At 37.1% G+C, this 18,009-nt stretch overlaps 2 protein-coding genes and 1 long non-coding RNA gene across 5 annotated transcripts in view; 1 reads left to right on the top strand and 2 right to left on the bottom strand.

Annotated features, from left to right (window-relative positions):
* Nucleotides 1-550: 550 nt before the first annotated feature.
* Nucleotides 551-3,936, bottom strand: LOC145223687 (beta-1,4-mannosylglycolipid beta-1,3-N-acetylglucosaminyltransferase brn-like). Its single transcript, XM_080090086.1, has 2 exons — nucleotides 3,715-3,936; nucleotides 551-1,215 (listed from the first exon to the last, which is right to left on the bottom strand). The coding sequence occupies exons 1-2, from the start codon at nucleotides 3,924-3,926 to the stop codon at nucleotides 645-647; spliced, it is 783 nt and encodes a 260-aa protein (XP_079946212.1). The 5' UTR covers nucleotides 3,927-3,936; the 3' UTR covers nucleotides 551-644.
* Nucleotides 3,937-8,323: 4,387 nt separating this feature from the next.
* LOC145217677 (uncharacterized) lies at nucleotides 8,324-17,547 on the bottom strand. Of its 3 annotated transcripts, none has more exons than XM_080085025.1 (14): nucleotides 17,348-17,547; nucleotides 15,368-15,469; nucleotides 14,338-14,456; nucleotides 12,404-12,604; nucleotides 12,126-12,181; nucleotides 11,950-12,065; nucleotides 11,824-11,882; nucleotides 11,714-11,752; nucleotides 11,329-11,386; nucleotides 10,551-10,642; nucleotides 10,135-10,186; nucleotides 9,789-9,984; nucleotides 9,157-9,288; nucleotides 8,324-8,750 (listed from the first exon to the last, which is right to left on the bottom strand). In XM_080085025.1, exons 2-14 carry the CDS (start codon nucleotides 15,374-15,376, stop codon nucleotides 8,572-8,574), a joined length of 1,308 nt encoding a protein of 435 aa, XP_079941151.1. In that variant the 5' UTR covers nucleotides 15,377-15,469; nucleotides 17,348-17,547; the 3' UTR covers nucleotides 8,324-8,571. The 3 variants fall into 3 exon arrangements, with proteins under 3 accessions (XP_079941151.1, XP_079941145.1, XP_079941158.1); XM_080085019.1 differs by lacking the exon at nucleotides 17,348-17,547 and adding an exon at nucleotides 15,538-15,732; XM_080085032.1 differs by lacking the exon at nucleotides 17,348-17,547 and having other exon boundaries at nucleotides 11,329-11,383; nucleotides 15,368-15,732.
* The window catches only part of LOC145217710 (uncharacterized), a 33,527-nt gene continuing 24,865 nt past the window's right edge, over nucleotides 9,348-18,009 (top strand). The window contains exons 1-3 of the long non-coding RNA XR_013857460.1: nucleotides 9,348-9,478; nucleotides 9,800-9,919; nucleotides 10,412-10,685. This is a non-coding gene — a long non-coding RNA (uncharacterized LOC145217710). The remainder of the gene's footprint in view (nucleotides 9,479-9,799; nucleotides 9,920-10,411; nucleotides 10,686-18,009) is intronic.

The following is an 18,009-nucleotide window of genomic DNA, read 5'->3' as shown; positions in this document are numbered from 1 at the left end:
GCGCCTATAAGCTAAACCAGTGTGAGGGAGTATAATTGGCTTTAGTGGTGAGCCGTGATTGCAGGGTTCTCGACCACTTGCGAATTAAGTAAGCAGGCTTCGTGCATAACATCGATTTATCAGGCCTGCCGAAATAATTCGGTAACACTTGATACCATTCTTAAACTGTTCGACAGCCGCACTTTTTATGTTAAAGTTCTTCCATGGAAAAACTGCACATGGTCCATTTTTGGAGACTCCATATCGACCAACTATTGTTGTTTATTTCATGCTTTGCCAGAAACTGATGATGCCAATAGGCGAAATATATCTTTCTCGTTATAAACTGATTTCGTTTCTTTGGAAACCTGTTTCCATATTTAGAGTTGTACTTAAAAAACAAAAAAAACACAGTGATCGTCGTTAAGTATGCTGTCTGTCAGAGAGTCAAGTACCGCTCAACCGATTGATTCTAAGTTTAATGTAACATGGTATTGTATGTATTATTTACCTGCATAACTCAACATGATAATGTATCACGAACATTTAAACACAGTTGCCATTTAGTATGGGCAAACAGGTTTTTAGACAGCTTTAGAAAGGCCAGAAGAATAATAAACCTGTTTTCTTTAACGTAAAACCAGGGAATAATTGGACAAATATGTTTACTGCGGAACAATGCATGTGGTTATGTTCTTCAAGTTTTGTTTCAACTTTTCCCAATCTTTTTGCACGACACCACTCAAATTTTTTGACTGGTCGTTTTGGAAACCCATAGTATGCGTGGCAACAGTTCTTTTCTTTCCAGGTGAAACCAGCATTACATTAGGCAAGCCCAACTGCTGGCGTAGTATGCCCGTGATCCATACGTCGTCCATTCTTACTGGCTTTTGCACTTGGGCAAGGTCACATAACTGTATTGTTACATTTACTGACATTGTGTAAAATCCGCCGAGGCAAAAATCCGGCCACATTGGCCACTTGTATTCTTCGATTGGAACATGCCATTTGCTCTTGTGTCGATGTGGAAGGACATATTGACGTTTTTCATACATACAAACTATTGGATATTCTGGCCAACGATTTTTGATTGTGGTTTCTCTGAATTCTACGAGAGTGTTTCTCATGGAAACTAAGTCAATTAGAAAATCGTCGTCTCCGCTTGTGTAGAAACCAACGTCTTTGTAGTTCTGTGAACACCACTGCATTCCGGCAAGGGTTTTGAAGAAAATGTTTCTGAAACAAAGCTTTGAGTTAATCATTCTATAAGTTAATGCATGGTATAACATAAATAAACAAACATCGCTATTGTACACATTGTATATTGTTAACAAGCAGTGGCGGCTCGTGACTAAAATTTGTGGGGGTGCTGCCCCACAACTTTTAGCCTCTACTGAACATATGTAAGTTGGCAATATATTGAAAAGCTACATTTCTAGTTTTCTAGCCATTTGTTCTGTGTAGAAAAACAAGTAATACAAATCTTAATTAGCAACTCCATTGTGACGTAATTTTTGTTACGCAATAATGTACACGAGTGTAAACAGCTGACGGCATCATTTGTGTATTTTGTTTACTTGCACAGCGACGGGCCAAACACAATAACGTTCAGTAATAATGTAAAAAACAAAAACACACGTGGCACAGCTTCGAAACGAAGCGGTTGTAAATACGGTAAAACACAACAGGAATATAGAAAAAAAAATATAAATGAGTCGAAAAAGGTCGAAGTATTTCAGTTCGACAACAAAAATTGTCATGTTTCATTTGAGTAAATTTAGTCACAGTCAGCGTTTTCAACATATTCTATGACACTTCACAGATTATTGTCACACAAAAAAACTAGCCATACAGCCTTTTATTGGTATCATAACTAACAAATTTAACAACCACATTACATTGGTTTCAGAACTTGTTCATTTAAATATCTTTCTTAAATTTTTGTGTACAGACAAGTAATTGTATTTTAGTTTCTTGACTGCTATAATTGCTGCTTGCTGGCAAATAGATTATAATTCCTTTTTTAAGTGCAAAACGCCTTCAAGCTTTAAAATTTACAACACTCTCACTTAAATTTAAACCATATTATTAAATCTTGTGCTTCCTTTTTACAACCAAAATAAATCATGAAGTTATAGTTTGGGCATGATAATTGATAGCTTCTTCCTTAATCCCAAATGATAACTAAGAAACTGTTTTTTTATTTAGTACTAGCACTGCAAGTGCAAGTCTTTTGGAAATATTGGTGTTCCTCAGAAAAATTGACATCTTTTTCAGTGTTAAAAAGAACTGTTTTGCCTTTGAAGGAATCATGGAAACAGCAAAAAGGATTTTTCATCCTAGTAATTTAACTTGTCAAAACATCATCTCTAGATTAATTAATTTCAAAGTAATCATGACCATCAGATCTACAAAAACATTTTCATTTGAGTAACTAGCTTTTCTTTGTCAACAATAGGATGTGCTTGGTGTCACTACTATCTTGTCTGTAGAATGTTCATTCTTAAGAAACACTTCCTGTGAAGCAATTTATCAGCTACTGTTTAGACAAACAGTACATGTCCATTATATCAATACACATGATTGCACTTGGTTGCAAATACTGTCCACATGGTGTGTTAAGAAATCCACACTGTCTTCACTCTTTTATTTGTCTTCATTTCAAAATTCCTGTTGCTTGCAGTTGTTTGTTCTGCATTTGATATTGCCTGAATTTCAGTGAGGCATTTAACTTCACAGTCACAAATTTAATTTTTCTTTGGTAGCATTAGGAACAAAAACTGAGTATTTCTTGTTGTTGCTTATTCCTGCATGACTTAGGAGTAGCATATGTTTTGTCCCATACTTTCATAAATCTTTTTAATTCAGTTATTTATTATAAAGGTTAATTGTGACTTTTAAAGGTGTTAGATGACCTTTTTTCTTTTTCAAGGTGTTAGATACACTTATTTAATTCAATGATAACTGTAAAAACTGAAACCCACTTACAGTCATCTTAAAAAGTCACGACCAACAGTCAAACAATAAATTTAATGATAGCAAAATAATTATTTAACGCTGCACTCGCTGTCGAACTTAAAAACACAGTACACGGGTTTGGCTTTGGAGCTCACTGACGCGAAGCAGACAACACAACTAGCGCTACGTCACGGGAGGGGCTGCGCGAGCCACAGCCCCCTCTCGCCTATTTCGCCCGGCATGTAGCTCTTCCAAGTGCGCATGCGCACAACTGAAAACGTCATGAAACGTCACGAAACTGGAGCTGCAGCTCCGCCATAGATAACTTATTATTATTATTATTTAAAAATTTTTTTTTTTTTAAATAATACAAAATTTTTATTATTTTTATTTTGATAAAATGCCGATTAATGCCATAAAAGTTATTCTTAGTATACACTGATCAAACAAAAAAAACTATATGTAAAGATTGTTTTGTATAACAACTTGGAATCGGAATGTCAAGTAAAAATACTGGGGGTGCTGCAGCTCCGCAGCCCCCTCGCACGAGCCGCCCCTGTTAACAAGTAAATAAATTAGATTTTGTAGATTGCAATTCGCTTTCGCTACAATCTGTTTTCACATCATATAAGTTGGCATTGTAAGAAATGTTCAATACACATAGTATTTTGTGTTCGGGGTGTAGAGTTCAACAAATAAGTCCAACAAGTCTTGTAAAACTAAAATATGTCGTTGCTATACCAATTTCTTGTACTACAAAATTTGCAAGTTTATCACCTGTAGTCATCAGGTCCAGAGTACTGCAAGATGTCCTTGTATCTCAAAAATTCATCATTCAGAAGCTGATTTGTTGTTGGATCAGTAGCGTTGCCGACTACAAAGATGGTCTGTATCATTCCGTCTTGTACAAAGCGATATGATGCCCACGAACGGCGAAGAAACTCGCGCCGTCTAAAATTCTTTGCCGAAGATTTGATGAAAATCGCCATCTTCCACGAGACATCTGCAAAAAGGCTGTCTCGTAAAGTTCAGGCATTCTTCTTAACCTTACCTCATTCAATAGCGAATCCTAGAAACTTCATAATTTGAGACAGGACTGTTATGGTGTTTATAATAGATTATGCGACAGTATTCCCGTATGGCAAGGTGTAGCAACGCTTGTTGGGAAATCGAAACAAGACCAACAATTTAACAGCCTGAGGTGAAATTGTGTACGTTGTCGTTTAACATTGACCTTGTCTAGCAATGCAAGCGTCGTTTTCAGTTTCACTTAAAAACGTGTCGGGTTCTTTCAGGAAAACGAATTTGAGTGATGTTATTGGTAAAAAATCGTCCAAATACTCCGTGGTTACTTCATTGTTGTTAGACGGTCTACGTCGATAAAAATAACCACAGTTTAATCATTGCCCAAAATAAAAATATAAAAATAATTAAACACCAGCGGATTTCATTTCTATGCTCCTGAAGACATTATTAGCCTACTGACAGTTGGAGTTAAAAATATTTTCATAAAGGCACCGAGGTATTCAAATATCTAACTATTAACAATTTCATTTCCTTAACCCCCAATAGGCTTTAAAAGTTATTATTTGGGGCTTACTTAACCACGTCCGCAGAAAACGTCTATCTAAAACACCATTCTAGCTTTAAAGCTGGTCTTCAACCTACCTATTTGTTGCAGTCTCTATTTGTTTTGTTTGGTATTCCCATTGAATCCAAATACCAGCAACACTAAGATGCAAAATTACAGTGCTGGCCAACAGAAAAATGTGTCTGGATCGGGGTATATACGAAACCTTTGCGGCGTTCATTTGGCCAAACTGTACGACTATCAACAGCACTTTTCTGTGAAGGTTTTAGCGGCTCTTTCAAAATTTAGTTAGACACATGGGACCAATTACACGATTTCCAAACATTATAAAACAATCATTTAAGTTTGTTGTCGTAAGGAACATATGAAAATCTTTTGCTACATGTCTTTTTTGTACAGCATACTTTTGGATCTGCACACAGAACTACAAACTGTACCTGTCCATTGAGGTTACACAATTGAGCAACTGATCAAACACACTGCCTCGAATAATGGAATACCCCTTAGCTGCGATATTTTCATACCGAACCATTAGATCAATAGGCTACAAAAATGCCTTTGAACCATTTTTTTCTTTTTGTGAAGAACTGCAGTTTTTATTACCAAGCGGAACAAACTCAACTCAACTCAACTCAACTCAACAAGAGCTGTGAAAAACGAAGAACACGTTTATGTGGTTTCCTTTGGCTTTACTACACACAAAATGTGTTGTTTTTGTAATTGTAATTGACACAAAACAGGTTTTGTGTGCATTTGTAGTATCGTCGATAAGTAACCACTAATACCTTTCAAAAACCTTGTGCCCAATAGTTTAACATCCAAAAACAGTCGACAATGGCGACACAACAATGACACAACCTAAACTAAACTGAATGGCGTTCTCCTACCGAAGACCATTGAAATTCAATTCAAGTCAAGATTTTATTTGCATAGTCACTTCATTATCACAGTTCCATTGTTGAACGGTTAAGTATACAGCAAGGACACAAAACCGTGGGTTATCGAGTTAAATATCCTGTTATTTGAATGTTGGTTGAAATCCGTTTTCTGGGTGTTTTCTGCCGTAGGATCGCAACCGATCGCACGGGCCTGGCGGGGTACGTCCGGTTGCATAAGACGGTGGTTGAACCCGCAGGTTCTGCTGGCCAAATGAAACCCGCCTAAACGGTTGCACCAGCTCGGTTGCTCGGAACGTTTCCTGTGATCCCGTTGACAGACCCGGGTGTCCCGAGGACAGTTTTTTACGACGATGATAATGTTGCCGTTGAGCATCTCTTCCTCTGCGTTTGTAAGATCGATGGCGAGATCTCAGATGACAGTTCGCTGTGGAAGGTTCTGCACTGTCTTTGACCCGGGTGGCTGATCTAAAAAGACCGAATCCCAGTTTTTGTTCTTTTGTGTGTGACTAAGTTATCTAAAAACACACTGAGATAAACTAAAAGCAAAAAGAAAGGGAAATGAAAACAAGGGTAATTTAGTATGAGGGAAGAAGCTGTATTTTATGTATCCTGGAATGAGCGAGGGCACGAAAGTGCTGTACTTATTGAGGGGTCGTATTGCTTCAACCAACAGATACGAGCGAAACTATTTTTTGAAGGAGGACGTACGTGGAAGAGATTTATGTCCTGTTGTAGCAACCTCACTACCGTGTTCGCTTATGCGCAACGAAGAGTGCTATTTGCCTTTCTCTTTAATTGGCCATTGCCAACGAAGCGTGCTATTGCCTTTATCTTTATTTCGCCATTGTATGAACGCCGATTTCGTGTTGTTCTTCCTCTTACACGTTTCTAGCGTCACTTGGACATGACGCCGCTGCTTAATAAAACTTCGGCGGCTTTATTGGTGACCCCGCGACTCTCAAACGTTATTTGAATGTCATGGAACACGCTTTCTGTCTCAAGCTTCCCACGTGTCCGCTAACTCAGCAAAGTGTCTTGCTTTAAGTCAGAGCTCTGTTCCAGATTGTGGCAGATAAAATAAAGTTTCTAGACGTCACCTCAGCACTGGAACTACATCTCAACACACTGGAACAAGCTACAGCAGTGTTACTAATTTTCTTGTTGGAACGGCCTCTGCAACAGATGCGTATCAATTACAGCGTCGACTTCAATTATTTGCAAGTTCCTGGCAGAAACAAGCAGCGCAACTCTTGCACGTGCCTCTGGACATTTGATTTGTTTGAACGGTACCCAGCAACAGTTGATTTTCATAAATTGGCTAAAGAAGCAGCCGTGTTGTGACCATTTCGTGCACCTTAAGCTTGCTCAGAGAACCACGTTACTCTGGTACGCTACATGATCCCGCATCATCCAGAAACACGAGCAGCACTCCTCCCGAATTAGCTTTCGACATACCTCTTTAGGCATAAAAAACAACCCGGTTTTTGAAAAAAATCCGCTCCGCCCCGAAACCGCCGGTCACCTGTCCTCCACCGACTGTTTTTCGTAAATTGACTCAAAGAGCAGCTATTATTTCTCTGCGTATGATGTGATCCTAATCACTGGCCATTGTAACACAAGCCTGCTTCTAAAGGGGGTCCTGTAGCGACCACACTACCGTGTTTGCTGATGCCATGGGTCGCCGACTTTTACCACCCTAAGAACCATTCGGACCAATTTCACATAGTAAAAAAGCACTGGGACAAAGATATTTTTAAATTTGAAATAAAATGCCCCTTTAAAACATTTTATGTCTCGCCACATTCGAGTTTTTTATGTTAGTTAGTTCCTTGCATGTTAGGTGCACTTGGCAAATTATCTTCGTCAGCAGTGCAAAAGTTAATTCGAACTTTCGAAGCGACAAAACAGAAAAAATCAGCTACGTTCTAACTTACTTTATAAACCAATATTTTTAATATGAAAAATGTTTGCATTTGTATCCAGGCGACTTCATCACGGTAATTTGCGTTTTTCCTTTACACCATGCAGTTAACCATTAAACCAGCATTTGTCGATATGACCATTTTCTGTTCTCATAAACTTTTGCAGTACACAGTATTCCGTTTTTTGTAAAAGTAAAAGCCAAAAAAACAAATGCTAATAACTCATAGGCTACTTTCTATACACGAAGTTTTTTAATACATGTGATTAGAAGAACTGACGTTGATTATTTTGCGCTTATCGTGTCGTTGCTTGTGTTTTTCGCCCATTTTTCGTTTTGTTCATTTCGAATTTACGTTTGGAGTCTTATTACCCTGATAAAAAGGCGGCCTAAGTAGAAAAACATCGCTTCAAGAAATACATTTAATAGAAGAGCATTTTATAATTAATAAACAATGGCTGATGTTTCATCCCAAACATTTTAAACCAAACTGTTATGTGAGTTGTGCTATAAAGAAAGGCTCATTTTTTCCTATTTTACTATAAGGAAAACTTTTGACCTAAATATTTAAGCGTAAAACAGTGCCCTTTCCTCATCTTTACTTCAATTTTATAGCAAAGCCGTTGAAACGACAGTCACTTATTTGCATGGAAAAAAACTTTTTAAATCAACCAGCAAAACCAGAAATTTCAACCAGTGGTCGCAAACAAATCAAAACGTTAAGATGATGTTACTTTTGATTTTGGGTTAATGCGTTTTTTAGGTCACTATTTTAGGTTGTGCATATATCGTTCTCTGTTTTCAGTTTTACCAAGTCAAATACACATTTTTTACGAAAAAAGTCTTTACATTATATTATTATCAAACAAAAAACCGAAATACGTGAACAGAAAATGTAAAAATCCAAGTAGCTAACTGCAGTTGAAAAAAAACCTCACAAAGTTCAGAAAAACAGACCAGTGCATGAGTTTACGTAGTTAGATACTTTATTTTCTTATAACATATGAACAACGAGAAAATATTTCATAAATAACTAAATATACCGTAAAAACTTTTCGCAACAAAGTCGTCACCAATCGGTGTCAAACATCTTTTGGCGGGCGTGTTGTGAAATATGTTGAACTGTCTGATCTGCTGCAGCTTAGCATCATTCTTCTGATTACTTTGATTTGGGAAGAGCGACAAAGTTTCGTGGATTCCATTACGATACAACGTTATTACTTTCATACAAACGTTTTCCCGGCGTATTGACTTGTTAATTTTACGTGTTCCTCGAGGGCATCAGCAAAAAGATTATGTTTTTCTTTCCGGAAGTATTTGATAATTTCCTTTGCTTTTAGGGCCTTTCCACAAATGTTTTGAATTTCGACTAAAACATCCGTCAACAGCAGTGGAACAGAAACTGAAAATAAAATGATATCTTTTAAATGACACTTTTTTAGAATGCAGAAGTATTTGCATTTGTTAAATAATAAAGCAACTAAAAGCATAGAGTCAGTAAATGATAAACTACAGACAGTGCACATTGTTTCGACCAAGAAGGTCCCATCAGTGAAGCTGGTAATGAGAGATCGGCTAGTGTAGATCGGCCCCGCTAGTGTAGCCGTTTAACGGCACTCTAGTTTGCTGTGAGGTAAAAACCCATGCCTCACCTGATCTGTGCAATGCACAACTAGGCACAGCACAGATGAAACTGGGTCACTATGGCCAAGCAACTGTTTGGGAACCAAAGTGAACCTTATAGGTCAAAACAGTCTGCACTGTCTGCAGCTTAATAAAGCAAGTAAATAACAAATCATTTTTCGAACCTGACTCAAAAAACTGATCATCTGTGCTTTTAAATTTGAAAGCTTCTGCAAATTTTTGCACATCGCTGGTGGTGATTTTGATTCTTGGGTGTTTTTCTTCCATTGTTTCAAAAAATGTTTCTATTGACTTCACTGTCAAAAGCAAAAACTTTGTTTCAACAAGTTTCTTGTATATTGTTTGTGAAGGAAACTTGCTACATAACTTTTTTTGCAGATATTTAAATTAATTTTTTGAGGTGATGTTAACATTAATATATATATGCCTTATTTTTGACCAATGGAAAATGTGTGTTGTGAAGGCTTGGAAAACTGAAGTTTAAATGTAAGATGTTGTTTACATGTTTCAAAAATTATCTGTGAATTAAATTAATATGCTTATAAAGTAGTTTTTTACCAAACCTTATCACTAAGTTTAAGTTATCTTGAGGGGTCAAAAGGCTGTTGCATTTCAGTAGTACCTATACATTGTATATATATTCTGGTATTTACCTGCTATATAGATTAAACCAACTTTATAGAAAACATTCGCAAATAAATTAAAAAAAACAAAAATCAATAAGTAATTTACCATTAATTGAAATTCTAGGCCCGTCATATCGTTGTTTGATAAATCTTGTGTAGTAAGTACTTACTCTCTTTGTAGTGATCCTGCAATTCTCCATCTATGGGGACATTTAGTTTTGCGTGTTCACAATATTCGTCAGTAAAAGGGGTTGTGTTGGTTGGAATAGATGCTTCAAGTGGGTCCAGGGCAAGGTCAAAGGTTGGTGAATGTGTTTTTTCCTTGTCTGTTTTGTCGGAAGCCTTAAGTTTGGCCTTTGGTTGGACCTATACACAAAATGTATCTTCATTTGTCACAGTAAAGTGTTTATTTTTAACATGATTTATATCCTGATGTATTTTAACATGTGTATCTGTTAGAAATTGTTATATTGGGTGACTGTTAAAGAACTATAAACCAATGTTTAGTTGGTTTACCTCTAAATCTTTAAGAAATGCTTTTCCGTATTCACCAAAATCCTTTTCTTCTCTGTTAAAAGAAAACAAAAAAGTTTTTAAGAAAAGCTCTAGTATCAGTAAAATATTACATTAGTGGTTCTGAACCTGTGGTACGCATGCTAGTAGTGGTACTTTCTGTTCTACTCAATTTTGGTAAGATCCAAAATAAAACTCAACTGACCCAACTAATCAGTTTTGGTTTTGGTGTAAAACTTGTGTTTTGGACATTTGTTGAAACTGCTATTGTTGATTTCAGAAATATGATGCTTAGCAATATAGACCCATCTATTATCTCACCCATTATAACATCGCTGGTACTCAGCGATAGAAAAAGTGGCCAGGAGGTCAGCATAAGGTTCAGAATCACTGTACTACATGTACAAAATTGCACCAACCTGTGGTCTTTAGTCATATATTTGGGTTGTTTGTTCAGATTTGTACTACTGGATGCAGAAGAACTTGCCCCACTGTCATCTAAGTATCGTCTCTGCATGAATTAAAGTAAAAATGAAATGAAATAAAACACCAAGGTATTTTTTCATATTCGCCAGCACTGTATTTTTTAAAAAGTTGTGTCTTTCGGAATCTGTTCTCCAAACCAGGGTGGTCAAAGACCAGTAGAAAGAAGGGCCCACTAGTGTTTGTAAATACAAGGTGGCCCAAAAGGAGACGGTCTTATACTTAATTTGCTAATTGACGTTTGTTTTTTGTAATCATATCCAAATGTTATTCCAACAAAGCACATTTCCTGGGGCTCAGTTACAACTGTTTTAAAGTTCATGTGGGTGCTAGAATTTGCAACCAAGAGAATCAATGTGTTTATGTCATTATAAAAAGTGTAAAAACATTTGTTGTCTCATAATAAATACTTGTTGACCTGCAATTAATGATAAGCGGATACTTTAGGGGAAGGCCACTGCAATTAATTTTATAATGTTTTTTTATAATGTGTTTGTGAACCGCACAAAAGCTACTGGTGGGACCACCCTGTTCTAGACTTTATTACAAAAATGGTAATTTTTACTCATAAACATAGGCACTATTTTGTAGTTATGTCAGATTATGAACCTTTGTAATATAGTAGTTGTTTATAGGTTTGTCTCCGTACAGTGTTTATATAAATGTATCTCTCCCAACAGATTTTTGGTAACCTAAGAAACCCACAGTACATACCACAGGTTGTGGACATCGACTCTCTTGTTTTTCACATTCCAATTTGATTTGTGAGCTGCTAAAACAAAATATTAACACTTAACAACTGAAAATATGATTTTTAGTACTTATATATATATTTGCTTATTTTCAAACAAACTTTGCTCCAACTTTTTTTTGAGTTTATTGCAATACTGACTCTGATTTATAGAAATCTAGTTAATTGGAAGTTTTGTCTAGTTCAAAGAGTCTTGTAAATCATATGCGTCATTTGTTAAGAAAAATAACCTTGTTAAATGCAACTTTCTTTACCAGGAATGCTAAACATAATCCCTGTGGCTGTAGATTGGTGTTAAATTTAAAGTTTTATTGTTCAAATTTGGTAGAAACAACAAAATGTACTCACCAATCATCGCCTTGCACATCAACTTTAGTAGACACAGCACTAAAAACAAATATATTACTTTTTAGGATAAGTCCAAAAAACATGTTAAATTTAGTAAACATATTTTTTACCTGTAGCTGACATCTAAGTCAGGATGTTGATTTTGTTGTCTTCGTTGTCTTTTGATTTTCTGTGTAAGTATATTTGAGTAATTTTGTGATATGTTTGGTTCAGGGGATACTTTACACAGAACTTACCCTTCTTCTTCTCATGTAAAAGAACAACCCACAGCACCCCAACAAAGCTAAAATCAGGACCAATATCAGGACACAGAGGAGTGCAATTATAGCAGTCTCCCCACTTGTCATTTTTCCTGCAAATATTAAAAACGTAAATACCAATGGTTAAAAAAAGTATCAGCTTTATTTAGTACCTGAAGCAACTCCGGCAAGCTGTGTGTTGTCGTAAATGTTTGCATCGGTTTGTAGTCTGTGAACAGAAACATTCAGTTAGGACAGGAAAACTATTTTGGACCTAATTAGTCGAGGGAAGGGGTGGAATGAGGCCTGTAATTCTGTCTACTGCAGTCCCTGCATGTTGTTACATTTTTGTTGCAGTAAAAACCATTATTTTTTTCAATTGTCTTGTCGGTTGATTGTAGGCTATTCAAATTTGCCAACTTTTTAATGTATTCATGAAATGCATATGAACCTTTCAGTTGTTGCTTGATTGAGAAGTGCCGGTGTTTGAGGGGACGTTTTCAGCGTGGGCGTGGTGGGGATGGTCGTTGTTGTGGTTGTCGGAGGGATGTAGCCCGGAATCGGCATACACGACGTGATTTTGTGAGCTTTGTCCACTATGGACGTTCCATCCTCACATTTCACACATGTTGAATTGTAGTTTGGTTCGCCTCTGAAACAGGATTTAAAAATATGAAAACAGAGTTTGAAAACTGATTAATTGTGTTGAAATTTGACGTTGGAGTAGATCATGTTGGGGTGCATATATCTTTGTTATATTTTTAAGCTATTTTTCTCTGTTGCGCTTACCTCTAAGGAATCAACTCACTAATTGGGTTGTGAAGCTATTATGATGGGTCCCCTACTCCCCTTCACCCTGAGAGAAACATAGTGATTTTACCCCAGTTGTTTTTCCAAAATTTGTCCAACTCGTTTTGGCATGAAATGTTTGATGGATTTGGATCAAACTTATGTAGATGTGTCATCTGCTTTGTTTGTTTTGATAACCCCAGTATTTAACCTGCTAACCTGAAATGTCGCTAACAGTGTCGGAATAAGCAAAAATTTTGATAGATTGTATAATATGCCATTTATAGGTAATTCTGTAGTCCTAACATTTACCCCACCCCTATGTTGCTGGGCACCTCAAATGAAAGGTTTCTGTGGTATAATAGTTTGTGGATAGCTTGATGGACATTTTCGCACCCCTATTGACACCAGAAGCATTAACGGTTATTGCCAAAAACACCTCCAGTGGTCACAATTTAAACATTAGGCAATTTAGACAAATTTTTACAGGACTGTTGATTGGGTTACTGTGCATTCATATTTTACTGGTTTTGGGTTTAAAACCCATCAGTTACCCCAGTAGCCTTCTAAAATGAGTAAGTTGTTAAAACAGTGTTGAAATGGCTTGAAATTAGGATAGCTCGTAGAGTATGCCATTTAAAGTTGTCACTATTTGTGCTAAACCCTGTAGGTGTAGCCCCAATATTTACTCCACTAGCCCCCTAAAATCCAACTACAGGCTAGATTTTTTAAGCCTACGCCCTGCCATATGGTGGTGAATGCTTGGTGACCGGCTGATTCGGTATGGCACCTTCAATGTACTGTGATTGATGATGAGCCAATGTTCAAATTAAATTAAATTCGGACAGCTTGTAGAATTGGCTATTTATAGGTGTTGAATGTTGTGTTCAAACAATGTCTGAATTGAATCAGATTTGTATAGTGTGTACTTTTAATAGCATGATTATTGAAGCCCATTTTTGATCACAGTGTTTTACCTTACAACACCAAACTTTTTCATGGTTATCCTTTGAAATGCACATTAAGTTTGCATGTGGGGCCCATGAGCCTTTAGAAGCAGCTAACGTTATAAGAGATGGTGGCTAATATGGGACCCATTATAAATTAAGTGTAGGGAATATATTAACGTTTTTTAAAATAGGTTATGATATGGCAAAATGTGGTAAGCCACCCTTCTAGTTTACTTTGCGCATGCTTTCGTGAAGAATATGCGCTGTGGTTTTAATTTAACCCCTAAGTAGGCTTGGAAGTGGGAATCGTGAAAAGTTTGGCAACTCTGACTTTGGACCAAATTCGTTAAAAAATAGACAGTAATTAATTGAGCAAGGGTAACACGGCTTTGTTTGAAGTTTAATTTGAAGTCGAAAAAATGCTTTCTAGTGGGGTCAATGTCGGAAAACTTTTACCGACTTCACAACCTTACTATGCTAACTTCCCAAGCTAAAAAAAAAACTTCATACTATGTTAAGGTAGGTCATAAGACTTTTGTGGTGGCGCTTTGGTTGATTTCGCATTGAAGTCCAAAAAAAATTATTTATTGCGTTTTTCTGTACCCCTTGTGAGACCTTTCAAAGGATGTTAAACCTAAAAACTTACGGACAAATTGCTTCCATACGGTAGCCTGGCGGACACCCACAGCATAATCTATCACTGCCATCAACAAGCTGTCTTCCGTTGGGATCAGGTTCCAAGTGCGGGCACGGGTTGTCATTTGCCTGCGAATAAAAAAATGGGTGTTATCCAGGGGTGTGTCCAGAAATTTAAAAACGGAACTTCCAACAATTTTAATTTCAGAAATTCCCTAATGAAACTCTGTGGCGCGTTTCTCCTGCTTTTGGGACTTTCCCTATGTGTAACTGTGTTTTGGCTTTACATAATTTGTCAAAACAGTCTTTAAGCGGCAAGGTACATTTTTCAGAAATAAACAAACCCAAGCCCGAGAGTTCTAGCCCCAAACCCAACCCAACCTGCAACTATTGAACTTTGTACGACTACTCTTAAACCCCACACCCTTAATATGCTACTGTTATTATCGATGCAATTCTTTTTATTGGTTAAAAAAACGTGTAGCTAAATTTTGATCCGATTTACCCACGTTAAGGAGGCTGTATCTAGATTAAAGGCAATTTAGTTGAATTTACGGTTAACGACTAACCAGTGTTTTCATACATAAACCAACTTAATGATTTAGGTATTTCGCGAAGTACTTTTGTATAAAGCATATGCTTGTCTGCTCTGCACTGTATTTGGCCCAAGATTTGTGAGTATAACCGATTCTTTCGTTGCTTCATAAGAGCTTTTGTTTTACAACATTCTTTTAACAAAGGCGCCTCGTTTGATGAAAGTCAGATGGTAGGGCAATATTTGTTAGTATAGCATGCCTGGCATCAGCAGCTTATTTTTGACCAAGGAAAGTTTCTACGGCAATGCGTAGCGCGCCTGATACCCCTCAATGTGTGCTAACCACAACACAAAGCCAGTAAATGCTTGCAGCGAATTACGCCCAACTCCCAGCTTTCAAAGGCGACTTACTAACGTGTAAAGTTGTCAACCAACCACTGGTTAACCTTACCTTTACTCACTAAATATCGACCAAGTTGATTGGAAAAACAAGTATCAAACTTACCCAATCCATTCTTGATGTTTTGTTGTCGCGAGTTTAAAGCAGTAAGACCACCAAGCAAATCTCCGAACTGTGTTAAGGCTGTGTCCTTCCGAAACCTTTATGCTGCGCGAAAAAAAAAGGTTGTAAAGTCGCAGACTGCGTGGGAAGGTGCGGCGGTGTTTGCACAGCACATAAACTCCCATCTGTTAGGTTGTTATCATATTGTCTTGGGTAAGGGATTTCACTTGTTCACCGTAGGGGAAATTATAGGGCGTTTGGGAAATATCTGCTGAAGCGTGTGCGCCATAGAAAAAAAAACCGCGATAAAGTAAATACTGCCCCGTTTTTAACCCACAGTATTTCGTTTTTTTATCAAGGTCTCTAAAAAGAATTCCCCTGAGATTTCCCCACACATGCGACAAGGCTTTACGTAGTGTGTCGTCACGTTGAACTTTGACCTCGTGTTACAGATAATCATGGTTTTGGACATATACTTTTGTTATATACTTGGGTCACTGTATACTTTTGTTATATATTTTGTAATATATTTTTGTTATATACTTGGGTATATACTTTGGATATATATTTTGGATGTATACTTTTGTTATATACTTAGGTTAGGTATATACTTACCCAACTTTTTTGACGCGCACACAAGTATTTCTAAAACAAAATTTTGTATATTCCGGCGATAAGTGTGCATTTTTATCTGTACCACAGTAAAGCTTTTCGAAAATCTAGTTTTCATGAAAATTACTGTGCCACTTTCGGCCGAAATGTTTGGGTCCTTCGGCCAATCCAAAAACTATGTTAACACATTCAAACAAGCTGTTGTGAAATTATTATTTAATTTAGGCGTATAGGTTACAAAGCCAGGAAAATTGGAAAACTAAGATTACCTTACAAAAACGGCGACACAAAAGAAACTTCGTACGATGTGGTATATCGATACGTCGAGCTCACCTTTGTGTGCGAGAAGGACTAGGCTCCTCAAATGTTTGTTTTTGGCAAATTGCAGCGTTTTTTGACTGTCTTGGTCCTTTTTTTGTCGAGGACATTGTTGGGGATTTTTTGTGACCAAGATAGATTTTCTGCGTTGTCCATAATTATATTAAGCCTTCCACGTTTTGTTTGCTTTGAATAAACATATCGATGGACAACACAATAGAAAATCTGATTTAATTAATACGCCTGAGTTAGCCCTGTGTTTCGTTTCCAGTTTCGGGCACAGATTGCCATGTTTTGTTCTGTTAACCTGAAGAAAAATACCCGAGATGCTATCTTTGTTCACTGTGTTCATTGGTCTGTAACCAGTTTGTGTCTGCGACTCGGGCAGGTTTTTTTTACTGTTAGAAATGTCCACATGTGACTGACTGGAAGCATATATTTAAGTCTTGTAACGGCGCTTTTGTAATCAATGCTTCGCAACTTCTGTAAATTAAAACACACGATTTACTACAGTCTTGACAAGCCTTTATTTTTGCTTTTGTGGGTTTTGCGGTTTGTTCTATTACAGACGCTTGGTCTTAGTTTGGGTTCTCCATGTTTGTTAACTTTGTTTGTTTTTCAACATTTTTGTTCTGTTTAGCGCGACGGTACATCGAAACGACGTTTAGCCGCAGGCTTGGAACTCACGGTGTCATTTTAGTCAATCTAATACTGGTATTGTTACGTTGGCTAAGCTGAGCCATTGTGTAATAAGTCGCTGTGTTAATATTTGTTTATCAAAACCGATGCGATTATGTTTTACTGTTTTTTTAACAGGTTAACGAACTAGTAAACAATGTTTAAAGAATTATTGCATTGTTGAACCACTACGTAAGAAAAAACGTGTTTGTTATTTGAGCAAAGATATGAAAAGCAGTGATTTGACTCTTTGTTTTCCCCCAGCGGATACGTTTTCTTTTATGTTAATAGGCTTGTTGCTAATGAAATACTGAAAACAAGCGTGCTCAATAGGTTCACAACTTATTTTAAATAAAACGTTTAAACAGTGCTTACCTTTGTAGATTATTTCCAAATCCAGCTGTAGACTTCTTGTGGTGTAGGTATTATACACAGTTGATTAGCTGCAAAGTACAGTCCTAACACTACAAGCTTTCTCTCCTAACTGGCTAGTGCCGCAGCAGGCTTACTGATCAAATCTTCCGCAGTACCACGCGGGGATTCACCCGGTTTTCGTCTAACGCGTCAGAGGTAACTTCTCAGGTGCTTTCCAAATCTTTGTTCTGATTCATTCTAATTACGACTCGACTGGTCGAACGAGCGAAGATTTGCTGTGTAATGCTTGAGTGTGAGAATGTTGAAAAAAATAAAGGTGCTTCCAATGAAAATAATTAAACTTCACGGTTTTGTGTACTCTTGGTCACGCCTGAAAAGAATTTCGAGTCGTTGTGAGTCACAAATTGGAATTTAAACTTCATCGTCTCGTCGACATTTCAAAGTGTTGAAATTCTCTTGACACAATAGGCTTTACTTTTCTGAGAACGTTTTGCGCAACCCACTAGTTCATTATTAACGCGAGAGGGATGAACCCGAGTGACGATGCAATCGTAACAATTTGTCCCCATTGAATTGTGATTAGACTTGATCAATTACCGTGTTACCACATAAACTGGGATTGCAATTTTAAAGCCAAGTTATTCTTCGGTATTATATGTTTC

This window comes from Phallusia mammillata, chromosome 1, assembly GCF_965637545.1.
Source record: "Phallusia mammillata chromosome 1, kaPhaMamm4.hap1.1, whole genome shotgun sequence".
Classification (NCBI taxonomy): Eukaryota; Metazoa; Chordata; class Ascidiacea; order Phlebobranchia; family Ascidiidae; genus Phallusia; species Phallusia mammillata.
This window is presented reverse-complemented; position numbering and strand designations above follow the sequence as displayed.

Coding starts and splice junctions, on each gene's coding strand:
- LOC145217677 (XM_080085025.1), bottom strand. Junction 12,066..12,125: donor GCTTGCCGGAGTTGCTTCAG/GTACTAAATAAA, acceptor TAATATTTGCAG/GAAAAATGACAAGTGGGGAG. Junction 10,187..10,550: donor TATATGACTAAAGACCACAG/GTTGGTGCAATT, acceptor TTCTTTTAACAG/AGAAGAAAAGGATTTTGGTG.
- LOC145223687 (XM_080090086.1), bottom strand. CDS start 3,926: ATGGCGATTTTCATCAAATCTTCGGCAAAGAATTTTAGACGGCGCGAG. Junction 1,216..3,714: donor TCTGGACCTGATGACTACAG/GTGATAAACTTG, acceptor GCTTTGTTTCAG/AAACATTTTCTTCAAAACCC.